The sequence below is a fragment of the Haemorhous mexicanus genome, chromosome 13 (assembly GCF_027477595.1).
Source record: "Haemorhous mexicanus isolate bHaeMex1 chromosome 13, bHaeMex1.pri, whole genome shotgun sequence".
NCBI classification, from domain to species: domain Eukaryota; kingdom Metazoa; phylum Chordata; class Aves; order Passeriformes; family Fringillidae; genus Haemorhous; species Haemorhous mexicanus.
In genome coordinates, this window is record NC_082353.1 from 4,466,047 (window position 1) to 4,487,340 (window position 21,294).

Here is a 21,294-nt window from a genome sequence, read left to right on the forward strand (position 1 = left end):
TGTGCCCCTCTGCTGTGAGCCCACAGCCAGGGCAGGTTCTGTGCTTGCCCTGCTACAGCCCCCGGGGCTGTGACAACCTCTGTGACAGCTCTGGAGCCCAGCTGGCCACTGTCCTGCCATGTGCCGTGGAAAAACCTTCCTGGGCTGTGGGTTTGTGATTCACCCTAGGTGAGAGTAAAAGGAACAGGCTGCTGCTGTGCCACACTCAAGTTTTTATTCTATATTCTTCTAAGATCTTCTGAAGGTGAGAGTTCCAAGGGGATACGTAGCAGTAGTGAAACAGCAACTGAGTGGGATCTTGAGTAGGCAAGTCTGGAGTAAGTGAGCTGGAAGGGTCTCTAGCATATATAGTATAGGTTAAGTATGATTATAAACTAATGAGTTTAATACAAGGTTTTAGTTTTTGTTTTTAATCTAATCATGCCCTAATTCTAGTGGACTAAGATTTTACACAACATTGCTAGAGTATTACTCAGAACTGTGTCTGTATTTCTGTCAGTTTTTGTTGTTTATGGGAACACTAACACAGGTTAAGGCACTTAGTGTAAGTTTCTACTAAAAGCTAAAATCTGTATTTCTGTTCCACTTTGTGGCTTTGTATATCTCAGTTTCTCTGGGGTTTCATTTCAATCCCTGGGCCTGTGCCCTGAGGGGCTTGCATTCCAACACCTGGGGGCTCTTGGACTCTCCTGCTCCCACCCTGCACAGTCCTGTGGCGCTCCTTCCTCAGCCCTGCTCCCAGCTGGGGCTGTCAGGGTAATTAGCCCCCAGCCAGGTAATAATTAGCATTGACTCCATGTATTACAGAAGGCTGATTAATAATAATCTTTATTAAGAGACTCATTGTTCTTTTATAGACTGATACATGTTGACCTAATTGGTCCTGTTGTCCAAACACCATCAGCATTGGCTAATTAAGAAATCACCCTCTGGTAAACAAATCTCCATAACCCATTCCACATGTTCACAACAACAGGTGCAGCAAGTGAAGATAAGCATTGCTTATCATTCTTTTCTCTGATCTTCTCACAGCCTTTTTCAGGACAGTGCTTGGGGAAGTTGTGTTTCTCTCTGTGGCCAGAGAGCTGCTGCCACAGGGTTGTGTGGAGGGGAGCACAGGCTGCTCAGCACCCAGGCAGTGAGCACAGGACACCCAGCTGACGATGAGCTTAAGGTTAAACCACAGGGCAGCCATTTGGGGAGCACAGCAGGGCAGTCTGCACACTCCCCATGGATGGCACAGGCCCTCCTGCTGCTGCAGGGCAAGGGAGCAGGGCCAGCATGGGCTGCCCATGAGTTTGTGACATGTCCTGGTGGCCCTTGTGTGTCCCTGCTCAGTACAAACAGGAGGAGCAGTACATGTCCTTCCAGTGCTGCAGGGGAAGCCAGCACAGGCTGCTCATGAGTTTGTGACATGTCCTGGTGGCCCTTGTGTGTCCCTGCTCAGTACAAACAGGAGGAGCAGTACATGTCCTTCCAGTGCTGCAGGGGAAGGGAGCAGGGCCAGCACAGGCTGCCCATGAATCTGTGACATGTCCTGGTAACTGGTGGCTCTTGTGTGTCCCTGCTCAGTACAAACAGGTGGAGCAGTACATGTCCTTCCACAAGCTGCCTGCTGACATGCGGCAGCGCATCCACGACTACTACGAGCACCGCTACCAGGGCAAGATGTTTGATGAGGAGAGCATCCTGGGGGAGCTGAGCGAGCCCCTGCGTGAGGTAAGAGGGCAGTCAATGGGCAGGGCACACTCTGAGAGCTCTGGAGCTCCTGGGCCAGGGGCTCAGGAAGCTCCCACCTTTTGTATTTGGCTAAAACTTGGCATGGAGTGCTGGCGTCATCCATGGCGCACCCACCGAGGGAGTCACGGGAAGGAGGAGCCTTCAGAGAAGCCTCCTTTCCTTCCCAGCTGAAGCCTGGCAATGCAGGTTGTCCCTGGGATGTCACCAGTGTGTCACTCACCAGCTCCAGAAGAGGCCTGTCTTCTGTCTTTGTCCCCCAGCAATGCCTCTCTATGGGAGAGAGAAGAGCTGAGCAAGTGCCAGCCAGGATTTAAAACTAGTTTTGCTGAAGTCTCAAAGGGCACCCCTCTGAAAACCCCCATGGGGGGACACAGATGCTTCCCCTGCTCTCTCTCTTCCTGCTCCAGTTATCCCTGTTCCCATGGAGTGCTATGCTGTGTGATGGGCTCAGCACCAGATCCTGAGTGGGAGCTGTCAGGGCACAGAGCAGCTCCTGAGCTGTCACCCCTGCGAGTGACACGGAGCCCCTGGGGAGGCACAGCCTGGCTGTGGTGACAGCTGAGCAGCTGAGCTGGGCTTTCTGCAGCCAGGGTTGGTGATCCAGCCTCTGCCCAGTGCCTGGTGAGCACCTCTCCCTCCTCTCCTGACACTGTCCCCATCTGCCCTAGATCATTCTCCTCCTGGGCACATTTGTGCTGTTTTACAGCTCATTGACAAGCAAGGGCAGCAGAGAACCAGGGGCTGCCAAGGTGAGTTATGGCACCTGCCCAGAGAGGAGCCCTGGGCTTTGCCAGACAGCATTTCACTGCTGCTGTGCTCCCTCAGAGCCCAAGGTTTCCTGCAGAAACAGGAATGCTGTGTGTGTTTGGGAGGTTTGAGTGTTGTCCCTGCTCGGGGGAGGCAGAGGTGCGCGTGGTGCTGGCTCCAGCACCGCTCTGAGCATCCAGAGCCCATCCAGCCACACCAGGGCACAGCCACTTTATCCCACTTTAAATGCACAGGCTGGGGGGGGATCTTCACAGGTCATTAGGTGTTGACTAACAAATGTGCATCCTCTCCTCTTCCTCTCTCTCCTTCACACCACACCTCTCAGGAAATCATCAACTTCAACTGCCGCAAGCTGGTGGCCTCCATGCCCTTGTTTGCCAACGCAGACCCCAACTTTGTGACATCCATGCTGACCAAGCTGAAGTTCGAGGTGTTCCAGCCCGGGGACTACATCATCCGGGAGGGCACCATCGGCAAGAAGATGTACTTCATCCAGCACGGCGTGGTCAGCGTCCTCACCAAGGGCAACAAGGAGACCAAGCTGGCCGATGGCTCCTACTTTGGAGGTGTGTGCTGCTCACTGAGCCTGCACAGCCACAGGGCTGCTGTGCTCAGCCATTCCTGGATCCACATGGGACTGACCCCAGCACTTCCTTCTCCATCTCTGGGCAGCTTCCCTGACAGGGGATGTATCACTGGCTGGGGTCTCTGTACAAATCACAAACAGGACAGGACTGCTAGGAACGTGCCTTGAGCTGTTTGATTTTCCAGCATCACTCTCATGACATGATTATGGCAATGGGAAGATGCCAGCAGCTCACATCCCAGGCAGCAGACCAAGAACTCAATGCTACAACTCACTTTAAAAGTTTTTTGACCAATCACACAAAGCAAAAGCATATTGACAGTAGTTCTGTCCAACCACTGTAAGCACGTGTACCTTCTGTTAAAACAATGCTTGCATATTTCAAATTCAAAACCTGCTTGTGAGCATTAAAACACAATGCACAGAGTTCAAATAATCTTAAAACTTCCTCATATCTCACTAGATAAACTTTTCTGCAGCTTAGGGAGTTATTCCAGACAAGCGTTAATACACAGACCATTGTTCTATCTGTCCTTTTCTACTCCTTACATAATTTTTCTGCTGACCAATCTCATGGCTATCACTTAGCTCCAATCACAGTCCTGCTGTCTCTGAGGCCTGCCTTTTGCAGCTTTCTCAAAACCCTCTGGTTTTATGGATTCCCACAGGATGGTGTAGGGGTGTTGGATTCAGCCCTTTTCTGACCCAGAGATGGGGCAGCTGAGAGGTGTTTGAAAAACTTTTATTCCATTTTCAGTCTCATGAGAAGGGTGAGACAATCCAGATGTTATAATCACACCCTCACAATTAGAAGCCAACTATTTCCTAATTACATTATAAGCATTTCTTGGCCTATCAGCTTTTGTCACACCATGCTGGAAATACTTTAAAGCCAATAATGTAAAATTCATCTTTCATAGTTCCATTTCTCCAGTCTTAGTTGCAAGGCCATCCTTTGAAAGTTGTTTCTGGTTCCATTTCTCTCCCAGCAATGTCTGTCCTGTTCCATGGCATTTCTCAGTCAGCATTTCTTATCTCAAGGTTTGCACACAGATATGTGAGCCTTCTGTCAGGCTGTGAGAATTCTCTACAGATCCATTTCCCACACAGGGAGAGGTGACTGGTGGGCACTGCACAACCTAGGTCAGCAAAACACAGCAGGGAAACTTGGTTCTTGCAGGTTCATTTCTTTCTGACAGGTGGGTGAAGCTGAGAACCTAAAGGTAAAAACAGCCTGTTCTCAGTTCTGCAGGCACATTCCTACTCCTGCTGTCCAGCATCTACTGCATGAGGGACTGGACAAACATGGAGGGACAAACTGTCCCTCATCTGCCCTGTGTGTGGCCCAGCAAAGTGTCCTGGGAGCAAAATGTATGAGCAGAGAGCTCTGGAGCAGTGGAACCAGCAGGAGGCTGGGAAGGATTTGGGGCTTTGCTCTTATGAGAAACACAAAGTCCCCTCTCCTGTCAGAGCCCATGCAGAGCTCAGCCCCGGACAGGCAGGTTGCAGGACAAGCTCTCAGTGCACCACCCCTGATGATCTGCTGAGGGGAGACAGTGCAAAACCTGCCAGGCCTTTTCTCCAAAAAAATTCCCATTATGCATTTCCCACACTCCTGTTCCTCCTGGTTCATGTGGATCAACCTCACTTGGGTACAAGGGTTTTGCAGCCTGGCATTTGAAGCTGGAGGGTTGGAGTCAGGATAGCCTGAGTGCCAGATGGGATTGAACTTGCCTGTGACATTCCGTCACAGCTCCTCACACTCGTGGCACTGTCTCCTAAGCATTATTTCCCTGGGAAAGCAGCCTGGGAGCACACTCAGAGCCTTGTGGTGCTACTGTAGCAGGGCTCTGGGGAGGCTCAGCATGAATCCAAGGAATGGTGCAGGAGGGAGGATTGGCACTCAACACACGCAGGGAGCACAGTGCTGTCACTCTGCAGCCCACACCATCTGTCCTGAAGTGCCTGTCTCTGCTGCCCAGGCTCTGTGCAAGCAGTGGGAAAGCAGGATTTGGGAGCTCTCTGTTGGGTTTTCAAGGAGCTGTGGTTGAATGCAGGGCTTGGTGTTCAGTAACCAGCTGAGCAGTGAGGAGTGTGTGACAGCAGTGTAAATACACCCCGAGCTGGGAGGTGCCACTGATGTGGCAGTGCTGATGGCATAGACGTGAAAATATTTGAAAACTCTGGAAAGACAAATGTTCCAGGTACAGGGATCAAAATTACAGCCAGGCACCAAAGGCACAGATCAGCACAGAGCCTCTCTACAAATCTAGAGACAGTTGGCTTCAATGAGAGCACAGCTTGACCTTCTGCTCCCAGTGCCCACAAGGAGCTGGAGAAACACAACTCCTCCAGTGTGAACACACAGTGCTGCCTTTGATAATCCCCCAAACAAACCTGGTGTGCCTGACTGAGCCAGCAAACCCCCGAGGGCAGCTGCGTGTGGCAGCTCCTTGTCAGTGTACACACAGAATGGGAACTGTGGCTATTTCCTGTGGGAGGGCAGCCTGGGAGGGCACTGCAGGGAGGGGTGCAGGGTGCTGTGGGGGTGCCCATGCCCTGTCTCAGCCTCTCTCTGCCTGCAGAGATCTGCCTGCTGACGCGCGGCCGGCGCACGGCCAGCGTGCGCGCCGACACCTACTGCCGCCTGTACTCGCTGTCTGTGGACAACTTCAACGAGGTTCTGGAGGAGTACCCCATGATGAGGAGAGCCTTCGAGACCGTGGCTCTGGACAGGCTGGACAGGATTGGTGAGTACAGGGGGGAGAGTCTCCTTCCTTACCTGCTGCCTTGGCAGCCCTTCTCCAGGCTTGGGGCTCAGTTCTGGGCTGCAGGTGGGAAGGGAAGGGGATCCCAGCCTGGCTCTCCTTGTCCAGGTTCAGCTCCCTGAAGGACTCCAATCTAAACCTACTGGGGGTAAGATAGGGTGGATATTAGGGAGAAATCCTTCCCTGGGAGGGTGGTGAGCCCCTGGTACAGGGTGCCCAGAGCAGCTGTGGCTGCCCCTGGATCCCTGAAGTGCCCAAGGCCGGGTTGGACAGGGCTTGGAGCACCCTGGGACAGTGGAAGGTGTCCCTGCCCATGGCAGGGGGCCTGGGCTAGATCACCTTTAAGGTCCATTCTGACCCAGGCTATTCTGGGATTCTGTGATGGTCACAGCTCACAGTGACCCATCACAGGATGGTCCCTGTCCTGTGGGAGACACAACCTGTGCTGCAGACATCCTTTCCAGGTGTCTCTTTCCCAACTAAAGACCAGGATAACATTCCTTGGTCACAACCAGAGGTGTTTAACAGAGATAAGTGACTCACGCAGGTCATGCAGGAAGGCTGCAGAGCTGAGGAGCATTTTGGAGTCCCAGTCTAACTCCTGCAGCTCCTTATCCATCCCCTCACAGTGCCTGCATTCCCACTGCTTTCTGCATGGAAAGCTCAGTGGAGCTCTGAGCACAATGCAGAGGGCCAGGAGGGTCATCAGGGGAGGGGGATAGGGGCTAAGCTGGCATCCCAGCAAGGGCTGCAGTGCCTCTGGGGCTTCTCCTGCCAGGGACACTGGATTCTCTGCATCTCATTACCTGCTGCAGATCACCGAGTGGGACCCCTGAGGAAAAGGCTCTGAGCTGAGGACAAGCTTTGGCAAAGCCCAGGCTAATCAGGCCCTGGTCGAAGTGGCACTAGGCCCAGCACTGGGGTTGTTTCAGTGAGGCTGTACAAACCACAGAGAAAATGTAAAAATCAATGCAGGGATGGGCCAGCTTGGCTTTATCTTAAGCTCTGCAGGTCTGGGTGCTCAGTGCTGCTCAGCTTTCCAGCCTGCTGCTCTCTGGGATCAGGTGGGCAGAACATCCCGTGCTTCCTGTCCTGTGCTCTGTGCCCCTGCACACGTAACTGAAATCCATGGAAAATTCTGACCCAGCACAAAGAACCTCACGTGCTTCTTCCCCTGAGAGAGCTCCCCTTCCACAGACAGCTGCAAATTTCAGCATAAGGTCAGAAGGTGACACAGAGCAAGTGGAACAACAGGCCCCTTGCTGCAGGGCTCTGCCACTGCCCCCCCTTCCTTCCGCTGGTCCCTGTGCCACTGGAAGTCCTGCTGTGCCCTGGTTTCCCTGGCACTCACCCTCGAGAGCTGCCTGCTCCCTTAACTCTACATCTGAACTGTGGTGAAATGGCTCCTCCATAGCCCTTGGTGGTGCCCAGCTCTCCTCAGCTGCCCCACAGAGTCCAGGGGAGCTCTGGGCACCCTACTGGAGCTGGCAGATCCCATGGCATTCCCTGACTTTGTAAATAAGGCATTTCTTCCCTTCCTCTGGAATGTGCACCATCCAGAAGGAGCAGTGCAGTAATCTGTACCAGCCTGTGACTTTGGAGGGAATTCAAGGTTACTGCATTCTGCTGAGGCTCTCTGGAAGTGCAGGAATCATTCGGGAGGACTGAAGTCGAGTTCTTGAAAAGCAGGGATGAACAGAAGCAGAACCAGTTTTGGTCCTGTACCACCCAGTTCAGGATCTGTGCACAAGGAGGAAGCAGATGGAAGCCTCTTTCCACATCAGTGGTGCATTCACTGGCTCCTTTCTGCCAGGTGACAATGTCCTTGGGAAACCCAGGGGGACAGTGTCTTGGGAAGCCCAGGCCACAGTGAGTACAGGAAGGTTCAGAGGGTCCTGTCTCTGTTTTGGTAGCAGGGTAAGATCCATCCAATATTTCCCCTGTGCACCAAGGGAGCAGGGAGGAAAATCTCAGCCCACCCAGGAGCAGGATTGGTTGATTGAGGTGGGATGAGACACTCCCACAGCAGGGCTGAGCAGTTTGGAAGCAGTGGGTGGGCAGAGGAGAGGGGCCAGAGCCCTCCAGCCTGTGCTGCCATGGCTTCCTGCAGGAACATGCGCTGTGCATGGAGCTGGCAGGCACACAGAGCTCTGGGCAAAGAGCTGAGGTGGAGCCTTGAACCTCTGCTCTTACAGCAGGAAGGGATTCATCTCCATGACTTGACAGAGGCTGGGATGCTACAAAGATTTGTGGCCCTGTTTAGGTCTGAGTAACTTCAGGCTCTGAGAGCTCCTTTACCTGCAGAATGTCACACATGTGACACTCCACAGGCTCAGGGCTGGAAGGTGAGCACTCAAAGAAATTGGTCTGAAACCCAGAAATCAGAAAAGAAATTGGTCAGAAATCACTGATTAATGATCATATTCTGCCTGTTGAATTCAGCCCTCTTCCTTGTTCCTAGCCAGGCTCTAAGGCTGTGTGCCCCTGTTCCTGGGCAGGCTGTGAGGCTCTGTGTAGTGTCTGTGGTTGCAGGGATGCTGTGCTCTCTGCAGTGAGTAATTTCTGTCTGGCAGTGTTGGTGAAGTGCCCCAGTTTGCCGTGCTCCTTTACGTAAATCACACCCTTCTGTTCCTGCCTGCCTTTGAAACTGGCTTTCAGTGACCACTGGAGCTTAAAATGAGATTTCCACAAGTATTTGCACTTGTAAAACACCACCACTTAAGTGCTCATTGAGAGTAAGCCCAGCAGGGGTGGTGAATGCTGTCAAAGATGCTCTGCCACTGCTCCATGTGTTGTGGTACACCCAGAAATGCCTGCCACCAGCTCCTCCCACCCACAGCAAGGGCACTGGGGAGAGCTGAAAGCCTCCTGGGAGCCAGAGGAAGTTCTTGTTTTCTTTTTCCCCAGGAAGTTTTTCCCACATTTGAAATGCATATACTTTGAATGCCACTCGTGTGTGTTTTGATACAAGGATCCCAGTGAAGTCAGTATTAAAGATGCCTTAGGTTTCCTCCAGGCATTGCAGATGCCAAAAAAACCAAAGAAAAGCCAAGAGAACACAATTCCAGCCTCTAAATATAATTTATGATATTATTGCAGTAAGAGAGTGTCTGTTCAACATACTGCAGTGGTAGAAATGTTAAAAGCTTTGTCTCTAAACAAACCACAGAAATTGCTGTTCCCAAACTCTTGGCCTGCCAGCTCGTGACCACAGTTGTGCAGCTGAGATGCTGTTGGGTTTGCAGCCCTGTCTAGTCCTGACTAATCCCCTGGGCTGTGCTGCCTCCAGGCAGGGCTGGCCTGGGCCAGGTGAGCCAGGGAGGAGAGCAGCTGGGAGCAGTGCCAAGCTCTGCCTCAGACTCCCTGCTTGTCCTTGCGCTGCCTTTGCTGCCAGCCCAGCTCCCCATCCCTTCTGCAGGGACAGTGATGCTCACAAAGGGGGAGCTGGGATGTTTTGGGGCTGCTCCCTTTGGCACTTCTGAGGATTTGTGAAGGAATTTTGCATGAGTTAGAGACAGGACCTCTGAGTTGCTTTAGATGATGTGATTTATTGTTCTTATCTTCTACGGAGGCAGAAAGGGTGAGTTTGGCTCACATATCAGAAGGTCACAAGGCCTCTAGTTACAAGGCCTTTTAAGGATTTATTAACCAATAAAATACTGCCAACAAGGATATTTATGTTTTTGACCCAATCCTTAAATATTTCATCTTATGGACTCATGCTACAGTGTGAGCTTTCTTAGCCAATCATGTTATGACACACAAACCTACAGTGCTGTACTCTAAAACTCTAAACTTTACCTAACTTAACATGTCTCTGCTTTAAACTATAAATCCACATTCTCACTTCTGTCACCAAAGTCTGGAAGGCTTTTCCAAGGTCTCAGATCAAATTCTGTGTTTAATTCTAAGCTTGGGCTTACAGGCCCAAAGTTCTGAGAGTTTTCTGCATTTTGGATTCCAACAGAATGCAAATAACTCCAGTTCAACACCAGCTTTCACTTTAACCAAATAAAGTCCCAGGTTTGTTCAGTGGGCAGGTGAGTAACCCCCACAGGTGAGAGGAGCAGGATGATCTGGCCATGAGGAGATAAATCCAGCTGGAGACAGACAGACAGCTCTGATCTGGACCCAATGGTGCAGGGAGAGAAGTGCCTGTGGCCCAGGTGTGCAGTGGTACAGGGTGTGTGCTTTGGCACAAAGCTTCCTTTCAAATTCCCAGCCCTTGGCACAGGTGGGGATTCTTATCCAAGCCCTGAGAGCTGCTCCTGTGTGGTGTCCTCTCCCATCACCTGAATAACTACCAATGTAACTGTCCATGAGGAAACAAAGTTCAGGTGCCCCTCGTGCGTTTCTCTGTCTCCCCTGAACACCACCGTGGGGATCTGGGTGTGCTCAGCCCAGAGGAAAAGCACTCAGGGTGTGCTGTGTCTCTCCTGAGGTGGCTCAGGTGAATCACACCTGGGAGTGCTCCCTAGCACAGGTGGAACTTGGGCTTCAGCAGGAACTGAATATCTCAATTTCCTTTTTTTTTTGGAAGCCAAGGCCCAGCCTGGGGGTGTTTAGCCTAAGAAAAGGGGTCAGTAACTCACCAGCCATGGGGGAATGTAAATCCCTTCAGCTCAGTGCAGGGGAGCTGGCAGCCATGCTCACCTGGATATGGAGTGCCATTCTCCTGGGACTCAGGGGAAAGCACAGCCCCAGCACTCCAGGAGAGGGAGCAGGGTGCTGAGGAGATCTCAGGAGCCCCATCCCTGACCTTGGCCTTGCTCTTTGTTGCCCACAAAGCTCTTTGCTGTCTGCACCGAGATAAAACACCTGCTCAGGGAACATTTTACCATTCCAGCCCCTTTATAAATAATTTTTAGCCCTCTTTTTAATCACATGAAGAAGGAGCTGCTCACCAGTGACACCTCTCCTCCTGGGGCCTCTCCTTGCCTTGAAGGCACTCCAGGAGCTGTCTGCAGCCTGCCCACACTCGAGAGCAGCAGCTGACAGTGCCAGCATGTCCAGAGGGTCCCAGAGCCTGTCCTGTGCCAGCTGCCAGCTCCAGCAGGGCTCTGGGGAGGGCGTGCAGGCACCTTGGCACTGGTGCCACTCAGGAAGGCACCTCTTGGCTGCAGTCTGCAGTCATGAGTGAGAGCCCTGAGGATGTCCCAGCCTCGGGAATGCCACAGCTCTTCACCCCTCCCTGGACACTCACAGCCTACCCAGCTCCAGATATTCCATTTTTATTTCATCCTGCCAAGCTCTGTGTGAAGAGTGGGAGGGAAGAGCTTTGTTTATCTGGAGTGCAGCTGTGCTGAGACTCACCAGGTAACATCATTCAGGGTGTGCTGGACCTGCAGCAGTGTGGCTGTGCTCTGGCTCTGCACAGGGACACCGTGGTTTTTGGGGGATAATTGAGTTTATGGAAGAGGGGAAGCAATCAGAGACAGGCCTGAGCTGTCCAGGGAGGGAAGGGAGGGAATTGTCCATTTCACAGGTACCCCCAGAGTGGAGAGGATCCAGCCAGGGAGAAAGGGAAGGGCAGGATGCAGAGAGAGCTGCCCTGGCAGGTGTCAGAGCTCTGTAAATCCATGGATTTGCACAGCCAGGCTCTCAGGGAAGTCACTCCCAGTTTCCAGAGCAGTGTTTTGGGGATGCTCTTAGGGCTGATCCAGCTGGCTTTGCTGAGCTCTCCTCCAAGGGCTCCTGAATTCTGAGCAGAAACCTTCCCAGAGAGGAAATGCAGCTCAGTGGGTCTTCACCTGCTTCTTTCCAACAGGGAAAGAACCCATAGTCTGGGGGTTAAGAACCAGTTTGAATTCCCTGTGCACACAGACTCTGAAACCATGGCAGGAGCTGGAGCAGCTCCTCCCAACCAGGAAACTCCTGGGCCAGGGCAAACCCAGCCCTGAGAGCGGGCTGGGTACCCCCTCTGGGGCTGAATTCCTGCAGGAGACAGCTCAGGAGAACCCCTGGCAGGGAAGGCCCAGCTCCAGGGCAGAGCTGGGATGTGCAGCCAGGCTCCAACCCAGCCCTTGGTGCCAGGAATAATCAGTGAAGACCTGAGAGAAGCACCCCTGTGGTGGGAGCAGCCACTCTGACAGCAAGCCAGGGCAGAAGGCAGCCTAATAAAATGAGATTATTTCAAATACATGCAAATTCAGAAAGCAATTGAATGACCTGAATTCTTAAAGTGCAGCCAGTGGGCTCAGAGAGAACTGAAAGGAGAAAGGAACAGAAAGTCACAGCTAATTTCCCCTGTGTCTGGGCAGAATTTTAACAACAGAAAGCTAATTTTGATTGTTTGATAGAAGAATTATTGTGGAGTGCTGGCTCCTTTTATGAAACCACAGGAGCCTTTCTCCCTGTTCTTTTGTGTGCTATCTACAGTTGAGGAAAATCTGACTTTGCAGTTCTTAATTAGGGGAACAACATCTGTTTGCTTGGTTTCCATAATTTTACATACCCCACTCGACTTCAGAGCACCAGGAGCTTTGCTCTGAACATCTCCAAGGCTCTGAATATCTTCCTTTTCTCCCTGTATTTAGCCCATTGCTGCAGTGAGGCAAAGAGGGAGTCCTCAGAGCCCAGAGGGGAGGGAGGGGAGCTGGAGCTGGGGCTGGGGTGTCTCAGTGAGTTGGTGTGCAGCCTTTAGCAGTGATTTGGGGTGGATTGTTAACTCAGCACCTCACTGTGCCCAGCACTTTGATTTCTGTGGGATGAACATCCCAGAAGGACAAACTCAGCCTCCTTGATTGGATTGCAGGAGAACCTTTGGCTTCTCCTGATGAAGCTTCCCCGTGGCTGAGCAGGAGCACAGGAGTCACTCCCTGGGGGTCACTGAGCAGGGCTGGGACAGAACCTCATCTCAGGAGGGTCCCCAGAGCCAAACTCAGCAGCTGCATCCCCCTCCCTGCCAACTGCCCTGCCCTCCTGCCCAGGGGCTGGGACAAGGAACCCAGGCCAGGAAAAGGGATTGGAACTGGTTCCTCAATCCCTGAGACCTGAGACCACCCCAGACCACCCTGAGACCACCCTGAGACCCCCAGACCACCCAGAGACCACCCTGAGACCCCCCAGCAAAGCAGAGAGACTCCCAAGACCATCCTGAGACTCCCTTGACCTGGATGGGGCCGCTGGGTGTGGCCTGGGGGGGACACAGGGGTCAGGGACCCCCCCCCCCCTTAGAGACCCCTGAGACCACCCAGAGACCCCCCCTCAAAGCAGAGAGACCCCTGAGACCACCTTGACCCAAATGGGGCTGCTGGGGATGGCCTGGGGGGGACAGCAGGGTCAGGGACCACCAGAGACCCCCAGAGACCCCTAAGACCACCTTGACCACGATGGGGCTGCTGGGGGTGGCCTGGGGGGCACACAGGGGTCAGGGACCCCCCCCCTGAGACCCCTGAGACCACCCTGAGACCTCCCCAAATCCCCTCAGCCCCCCCAGAGTCCCCAGCCCAACCTGCGAACAGCACCATGATGGTGTGGGGTCCAACCACCCCAAACCTCCCAAATCCCCCAAGCCCCCCTGAACCCCCCAAAGCCCCCAGACCCTTCTGAAGCCCCCAGCCCCACCTGGCCAGCGAACAGCACCATGATGGTGTGGAACCCACTGACCCCAATCCCTCCAAACCATGAAGAGGAGGAGGAATAATGTCAGCACCAACCTTGGCCCAAGCAAAGTCAGTCCCACTCCTCTTTTCTGTCCCACTGCTGGTTTCTGTCTCGTGCAGGACCTCAGGAATGTTTGTCCCAGCAGGACTCTGCTCTGGGGCTGGTGGGAAACAGGATTTTCTCCAGAAGCAACCCCCAGGGTTTATATTGACATGTGGAAACACTGTGTAAATGAGGCAATTCATTAGAATGGGGAAGTCAATTAATTGTTCAGTTTGCCAACCAGTTACAGTTTTAAAAAATGGTTTTGAAAAATTCCTCTCCCCTTTCATGGCTGGAAGAACGTTTTCCATAATCTTCTGCAGCGTTCTGGAGGAGAAATTTGATATTTTCTTGGCAAATCAGAAGAGAAAAATGTGATCTAATGAAACAGCTAATAGAGGCAAGCTGGGCTCAGGAAAACAGTGAAGTGTAATGTGATTTCAAAGGGAAAATGGAGTGTTCTGGTTTAAAAAACAACAGAAATAATCATTCCAAGGTTTTTACTGGTATTACTTCATCAACTTGACAAACCTAAGGAGCTTTGATCAAACCACTTCCAGTAAATATCAGGCACGTTTGGAAAGCATCAGCCTGGTCTGTGTTCACTGGGCTGTGGAGCCCCTGGAGTGCTGCTGGCAGACATCCAGGGTGGTTTCCCCTGGGAGTCACAGAAATGCCCCCCAGAAGTGTTCTGCAAAGGCAGCTTGGAGGCACAGCATCATTCTCTCCCTAGTGATGAGTCCACATGCCAACACAGACCTCTAGGGCACTGAGCAGGAGACCCTCAGAGATGGATCCCATCTCATGCCCCCCCCTACCTGGAGCAGTTTCTCCCACCCAGCAGCCCAGGTTCACAGTCCTTGCCTTCACTCTTCACCCTGCCTGCAGGTGCCAGAAATCAGTGGGGCTTTCCAGCCAGCTGAGATGGCCTGAGAGGAAGGGAAGCCACAGAGCAGGGCTTCAGGGCCACCCTGCTCTGGGACCAGCCCCAGAGCCACAGCCAGGGCACTGGGACAGGAGTGGGATGGGGTTAGGGCACTGGGAGAGTGGGATGAGGTGTGGTGAGGCCAGCATGGCACTTTGGGAAGCTGTTCCTCATGTCCCTGCTCTGGCCCTTCCCCTCAGGCTGGTTTTATCTCAGGACAGCAGCTTTGTCCCCAGCTGCTCTGAGCTCAGTGTGTGTCCCAGGCACAGCCTGACCTTGAGTGCTGCAGGGGCTGCACATGGCCCATGCTGGGATTTGTCCCTTCAGCTCTGGGAAGGGCAGGATTGCAAAGCTGCAGTCCCAGTGCCTCTGTGGCTCTGGAGTGCTGCAGTCTGGCCACCTCCTCCCTCACCTGCAGCTGCAGTCAGGCAGGTTCTGCTCTCTCCACACACAGTCTGTGTCTCTGAGTGTGTTTAAGCAGCTCTGTGGAGCCCATTTGCTGTGATTTTAGCAGATCTGGGTGGAAATGACTCTGTGTGTGTGTGTGCTCAGTGACCTCCTGTGCCAAACCCCATTTAAAGGTGGCCCTGGTGCTGCCTCTGCTGTGCCTGGCTGTGGGAGGCACTGGGGTCTGTCTCTCTGGGGTATCCAGGGCTGTTCCAGTCCAGCCATCAGCCATCAGAGAATTCCTACACACACCCCTCCAGCCCCTGGAATGACTTCAGCAGCTCCAAACTCTGCTTGCCTCCAGTATCACGTCCTTCCCAGGCTAGGATCTTGCTCTGAGTGGGAAACAAAAGCTGTTCTGCCTTTTTTTTTTTTTTTTTTTTTGCAGGGAGTGATTGGCAGTAGGTAAAACAGCAGAGCATTGAGCATCCCATCCTACTCCCCACAGCAGCCAGGTCCTGGGTGCACATCCAGGATCAGAACCCTGGCAGCATTTCAGTGCAGCTCTGCCCACTGCAGGAGCCCTCAGAGCCACCCCCTGACCTTTGTGGGGTGACAAAGGCTTGATGTGAAAAAGGGAAGGGAAAACCTTCAGCGTGTTCTGGCAGCATCTGCAATTACAGATTGCTCCTTCCTTTTTTATGGGCTTGGCTCAAATCCTTTTTGCTGGTTCCTCCTGCAAGGGAGGGGAAGGTTTGGGAACAGCTTCCTTTGTCCCTGAGCTCCCTCCTCAGCTGCTGTGAAACCACCTCTGTTCTGAATGTGCTGTGCTTCCTCCCTGGTGTTGTTCATGGGGGTGGTTTCTGTACACTCCATGCTTTGCAGCAAGAACTGAACACATTTTGCCTTCCCAGCATCACGGTGGGAGTGACTGGGATCTCCCTCCTCTTGTACAATTCTTTCTTCATTTCTGCAGGAGTTGTTTCACCTTTTTCTGGTGCTGGATTTGGAGCTCAGTGAGTTATATCCAAGACTCTGCTGTTGCAGAGTGGCTCTTTAGGAGACCAGGGTGCCACCTTCCCTCTTCAGTGCCATTCCAGCTCTCTCCTGCCAGATGTTTGATTTTCCATTTGGCTGGAGTAAGAGGCATGTCCTTAAACTCTTACTCTTTTATCTGCTGCACTTAAAAGCTACATCATGCAGTAAAAAAACCAAACAACCATCTGGATGTCATCTCGATGTGCCTCAGATCATAAAGATCTGAGAGCTGGCTGGGGGGGATCAAAAGGAAATCCCTCTGGTGCCAGGCCCTGCCCTGGTTGCCTCTGTCCCTCAGCCCAGCCGTGATCCCTCCAGGGCCAACTGCACTCCCAGACTGGACAAATCACTGCACTGCGTTTTCCAGCCCATTGCAAGGGCAAAGAGCTGAGTTAAACTCTGGCTGCAGGCTGGGAATCCAGCTGGAGCATTCCCTAAAGCTGGAGCTCCAAGGGCACAGGAGCTGCAGGGTGCCCAAGGGTCCTACCTGGCCCAGCTGAGCTTTTCCAGCTCATGAAGTCACAGAATCATTCAGATTGGAAAAGACTCCAAGATCATCAAGAGAAATCTCCTTTCAAGTGAACCCCTATCTTTGACTCCAGAGTGACCAAGGCACCTGAGACAGGTGAGGAAGAGGTGAAGCTGAAGGAGACTGGCGAAGGAGACGATTTCACTGGGTTTATATTTTTGAGGTTTTATTCTCTTTTTCTAATGGAAGCTCATGTACAAAATGGGAATCTTGCAAATCCATCAGCTTTTTGCTGCCAGTCTGCCACACTTCCCAGCAGCGCTGTTGCTGCCCAAGGATGTGTGTCCTGTTGGACATGCAGCTCTGTGCTCCAGCTCCCAGCTCTGTGGGAGCCGAGGCTGTTGGTTCCACAGGAGCAGGAGATGTGGTGTTTGCCGTCTCACTGCTGGGGCACCAAGGGGAGGCATTCCAGGGAAGTGGGGCAGGAAGCTCTATCTGTCCTCTGCCACCCGCAATGACCCTTTCTCTCCTCCCTTCCTCCACAGGCAAGAAGAACTCCATCCTGCTCCACAAAGTGCAGCACGACCTCAACTCGGGGGTGTTCAACTACCAGGAGAACGAGATCATCCAGCAGATCGTGCAGCACGACCGGGAGATGGCTCACTGTGCCCACAACGTGCAGGCCGCCGCCGCCGCCGCCTCCACGCCCACGCCGGTCATCTGGACGCCGCTGATCCAGGCCCCGCTGCAGGCCGCCGCCGCCACCACCTCGGTGGCCATCGCCCTGACCCACCACCCGCGCCTGCCCACGGCCATCTTCCGCCCGCCCGTGTCCGTGCTGGGCTCGCTGGGCCAGCAGCCCAACCAGACCCCCAGGCAGCTGAAGAGATTCCAGTCGCTCGTGCCGTCCGCCGGCCCCTCCGCCGTGGGCTCCCCGTCCAGCACCCCGTCCCAGCTGCACACGCCAGGCGCGGAGACACCCTCGTCCTCCTCCTTCCACATCCAGCAGCTCGCCGGCTTCTCGGCCGCTGCCGGCCTGGGCCAGTTCCACGTGGGCTCCCCGCCGGGGGGCTCCGGCCAGCCGGGGCTCGGCAGCGCCTCCTCGGTGGGGCTGAGCCAGTTCCAGAGTGCACCCTCTGGGTCACCCTTAGGCACAGCTCAGCCCCCGCAGCAGCAGCAGCAGCAGCAGCAGCCAGCCCTCTCCAGCAGCGGATTTGGGCACTTCCAGCAAGCCACAGCCAGCTCCCCGTCGACATCGCTCACCCAGCTCTCATCAAACTCCCCCCCCAGTCTCCTGAACCAGTTCCAGCCCACCACGAGACCACCACAGGGGGGACAGTCACAGCAGCAGCTCTCGGGCAGTGGGACCCTGGGGGGATTGAACCATTTCCAAGCCTCTCCTTCTTCCAACTCTCCATCCTCCAGCCTAAGCCAGCTGGCGCAGGCCTCGGGTGGGCCGTCCGCAGGCCCGTGCCAAACACATCCAAGTGCTTTAGGATCTCTGACTGGAACGATAGCCCAGCTCCACCAGGAGCGGCCTCCCTTCGCCCCCGCAGCCCCGCTCCAGCAGCCCGGCATCGCCTCTCCCTCTTACACCCCTTCTGGCCTTAGTCCTCCCAGCCAGAGCCCGGTGGCCGCCAGAACTTTCCAGAGCGGTCCCGCGGGGCCCTCGGGCTCGCACGGCTCGCTGCTGCTGCCGCAGCCCGCCAGCCCCCCGGCCCAGGCGCTGCCGGCTCGCCTCAACCAGGACATCAAGCTGATCTCTGCGTCCCAGCCCTCTCTGCCCCAAGAGCTGGCTCAGACGCTGGCCCGCCACAGCTCTCCTCATTCCTCTAGAGAATCTGTTTCCAGCTTCTCCCCTTTCCCCGGCGGCGGCGGCGGGAGCGGACTCCTGGGGAAGCCTTGCAGCTCTGTCCCCGGGCGGGTGACGCTGCCACGCCAGATGTCCTCAGGTTCTCTGCCACACCCGCTGGCCTTCGCCGCCGGCGCCGCTGCCCTGAGCGCGGGCGGGCGCAAAGAGTCCATAGTGCTCACGGGGGATCTGGAGCCCGTCAGGTCCAAACTGCCCTCCAATTTGTGAGGACTCCTGCAGGAGCTGCTCCTGCCAGCTCTGCCCTTCAGTTCCTGATGAGTTCACCGAGCGAGTTTTTCCTTTCCTTTCCCCCCACCCCGAGCCACTCCTGCTTTGTTTTCTTTTTTTTCCCTCCATTTCTTTTGTTTAGGTTTAACTGTGCTTAGAAACAAAGAAAAAAAAACACATGAAAAACAACGGGAAAAAAAAAAAGACGATAACCAGGTATTCTTAGAGCTATAGATTTTTGGTCACTTGATTTTATAGAATATTTTAATACACAGGAAAAAAAGGATAGGAGCAAATTTAATCCAACGAGGTAACGCACAGCCGGGGTGTGTGCCTGAGCTGGAACACGTGAATGAGCAGCCATAGAAGCCACCAAAAAGGTTTTCCTGTTGAGACAAAGATCCCAGGTTGATGTGGGCCACAGAAGGGGCTGTGGGGTCAGGCCTGGAGCTGGTGTTTGTAGAGCAGCCCTGGTTGGCCTCAGCTTTGCCCCAGCTGTGACCCTGGGGCAGGGGACGTGGGTGGCCCAGCACCACAAGTGTCCCTCCTTCCCTGCCAGGTGTCCCTCCCTTCCTGTCCTCAGCAGGTCACAGAGGAGCTGGGAGGGGGTGAGTTCACTCTTGCAGACCCCTTGAGGGATTTCCCAGGGGCTGACGTTTGGGCTGGGCTCCAGCTGAGGAAGATGAAGGTGACCAGGGGATGGACGGGCCTCGCTGCAGATTGTCCCTTTCTTACTCCACTGATGCTCCAGTGGGAACAAGGAGCAATCCCTGTAAGGCACAGGGAGGGCAGGGATGATCCCTCTGTGCTTTGGCATGTGGGCAGGGGGAGAAACCCTGGCTCTGCCAGCACCCCAAGCTTCAGCCTCTCCGTGGTGTGTGCAAACACAGGGGGGATGAAGGAAGAGACAATGCTTTAACGTCCCCTCTGTCACTTCAGTGTCTCAGTGTCCCTGGGTGACTGCTCTGAGGAGAACTAGAAAGGACTGAGCAGTGGGGTGCAGTCCCCAGCCCTCCTCCTCCTCCTTAGCCCAGGGCAGTGGGAGGCACCAGGACAGTTCCAAGATTTACAATTCTGTTTTTACCATTAAAACCAGATCAGCCCAGAAATTTGGCCAGCCATGGTCTGTGCTTGTCCCCTGCTGGGGGAACCGAAATCCTTTGTTTGATTTCACCAGCAATAACAGCCTGCACCTGGTGGGCTTCCCCTGACACCCTGCAGTGTCCCCAGGCACACCTGGGGCACCTGGGGCTGGGCTTTGGGCTCCCCGCCCGGGGACACTCCCAGCGGGGCGGGGACAGAGCGGGGCCAGCAGCACTGAGAAGCCACAGCCTTTACCTTCAGGGCAGACATCTCCTTTTGTGTCACCTGGTCCTTCCTCTCTCTCTGTTTGGGGTTTTCTTAGGCCAAGGGGTGTCTGTGGCCACCTCACTGTCCGAGTCAGGTGCTCAACTTTTCTAACACTCCTTAGAGACACATCCAGCCTCCCTCTGTCCCCAGCCCTCAGGGGGACAGAGACTCCATGCAGCAGTGCCAAAAACTTCCCCCCCCCCCCCAGCCCCGACCCCTGGAGCTCCCTGTGCCCCTGTGCCCTGCCCCCAGCCCTGGCTGATGGTTGTTTTTATACCGACTCGTCTGCAGAGCTCTCTGCCACGTGCCTGCACCTTGAATGTTGCATTCCCGGGCACTCCTGCTTCACCCTGCTTTGGTGGCTCTGAATTCAGATGTGATCAGCTTTGGTCTTCCTTAAAGGGTCAGGGGAACTCTGGAAATGCTTTTTCTACTGGCTCCATGCAGCTCTGTCTGTGTGAGTGTGGTGGGAGGGTGAGTGTGTGTGTGTGTGTGTGTGTGTTTGTATAGATTTTATAGATGTATCTATATCTACACACCTGCTTTTCTATCTGTAGGGTAGTCACACACATCTGTAGTCTATTTATGCACACGTGTCAGCACACACACACACACATATTTATATATATATATATGTATATCCTAGTTTTAAACTAAAATACGTGTCAGTTCTGACCCTCCTGCAGGGCTGATTGGCAGGTGACAATTATAACCTCTAGATCCTGCTTTTCCAAATATGTACAGGTTCATCTTGAAACAGGAGTTGAAGCAGACTCACAGACCCTCTCATGTTTTCAGAGGTAGAAGGAAGACTCACAATATCCTTTGCAGTTTTTTGGGTTTTTAGCAAACCTTTCCCCTGTGTGCCAGAGGGCCCCTGGCCGAGCACCTGGAGGGTTTGGGGTGGGCTGGGCAGGCAGGGGGGAAGGGTCTCCAGCCCTCTTGGGCTCCTATCCTGTGGCTGCTGCACTGGCCCTGAGTTCTGGGCACCCTGGGGACCCTCAGGGGACAGCCAGGGCTGGCACTGCCCGGCCGTGCCCCCTCCTCAGTGCAGGACATCCTCCTTGGCTTTGCTTCCCTCGGGGATCTTCTTTGGGTTTCCAGCTCTCAGCACTGCAGTAGCCAACTCTGAGTTATTCTGACTGGACCCCAGTCAACACTAGGCTTGTCTCAGTAGGTGGAACTATATTTATTATTATTATTATTATTATTATTATTATTATTATTATTATTATTATTATTTGGTTTCTTTTGGGGGGAAGGGGGGGGAAGAGTTCTAGGGGTGGGGTTTGCAATATAAAACACACAATAAAAACCTTAGTAAATAAAAATGTGAAAAACCCACCCCTGTGACTTGCTGTGTGCTTCACGTGGTGAGCTCCAGGCAACACGAGATGACCTTTAAAGGAGGAAAACCCCATTTCAGCCCTTTGCCTTGTCCTGTCTCTGTTTTCCTGCTGCCTTTGGAGCTTTGGCAGGGTGTTCACCACCTCACACATTCTCTGTATTCAGCCAATTCCACCTACACCTGAATTT

At 53.8% G+C, this 21,294-nt stretch overlaps 1 protein-coding gene across 1 annotated transcript in view; it reads left to right on the forward strand.

Moving 5' to 3' along the window:
* HCN4 (hyperpolarization activated cyclic nucleotide gated potassium channel 4) overlaps positions 1-19,517 on the forward strand; it is a 102,033-nt gene extending 82,516 nt beyond the window's left edge. Inside the window, exons 5-8 of the mRNA XM_059857965.1 lie at positions 1,573-1,719; positions 2,834-3,074; positions 5,680-5,844; positions 16,874-19,517. Of these exons, the coding sequence (XP_059713948.1) occupies positions 1,573-1,719; positions 2,834-3,074; positions 5,680-5,844; positions 16,874-18,408 (2,088 nt within the window). The 3' untranslated portion in view covers positions 18,409-19,517. The remainder of the gene's footprint in view (positions 1-1,572; positions 1,720-2,833; positions 3,075-5,679; positions 5,845-16,873) is intronic.
* Positions 19,518-21,294: the final 1,777 nt, after the last annotated feature.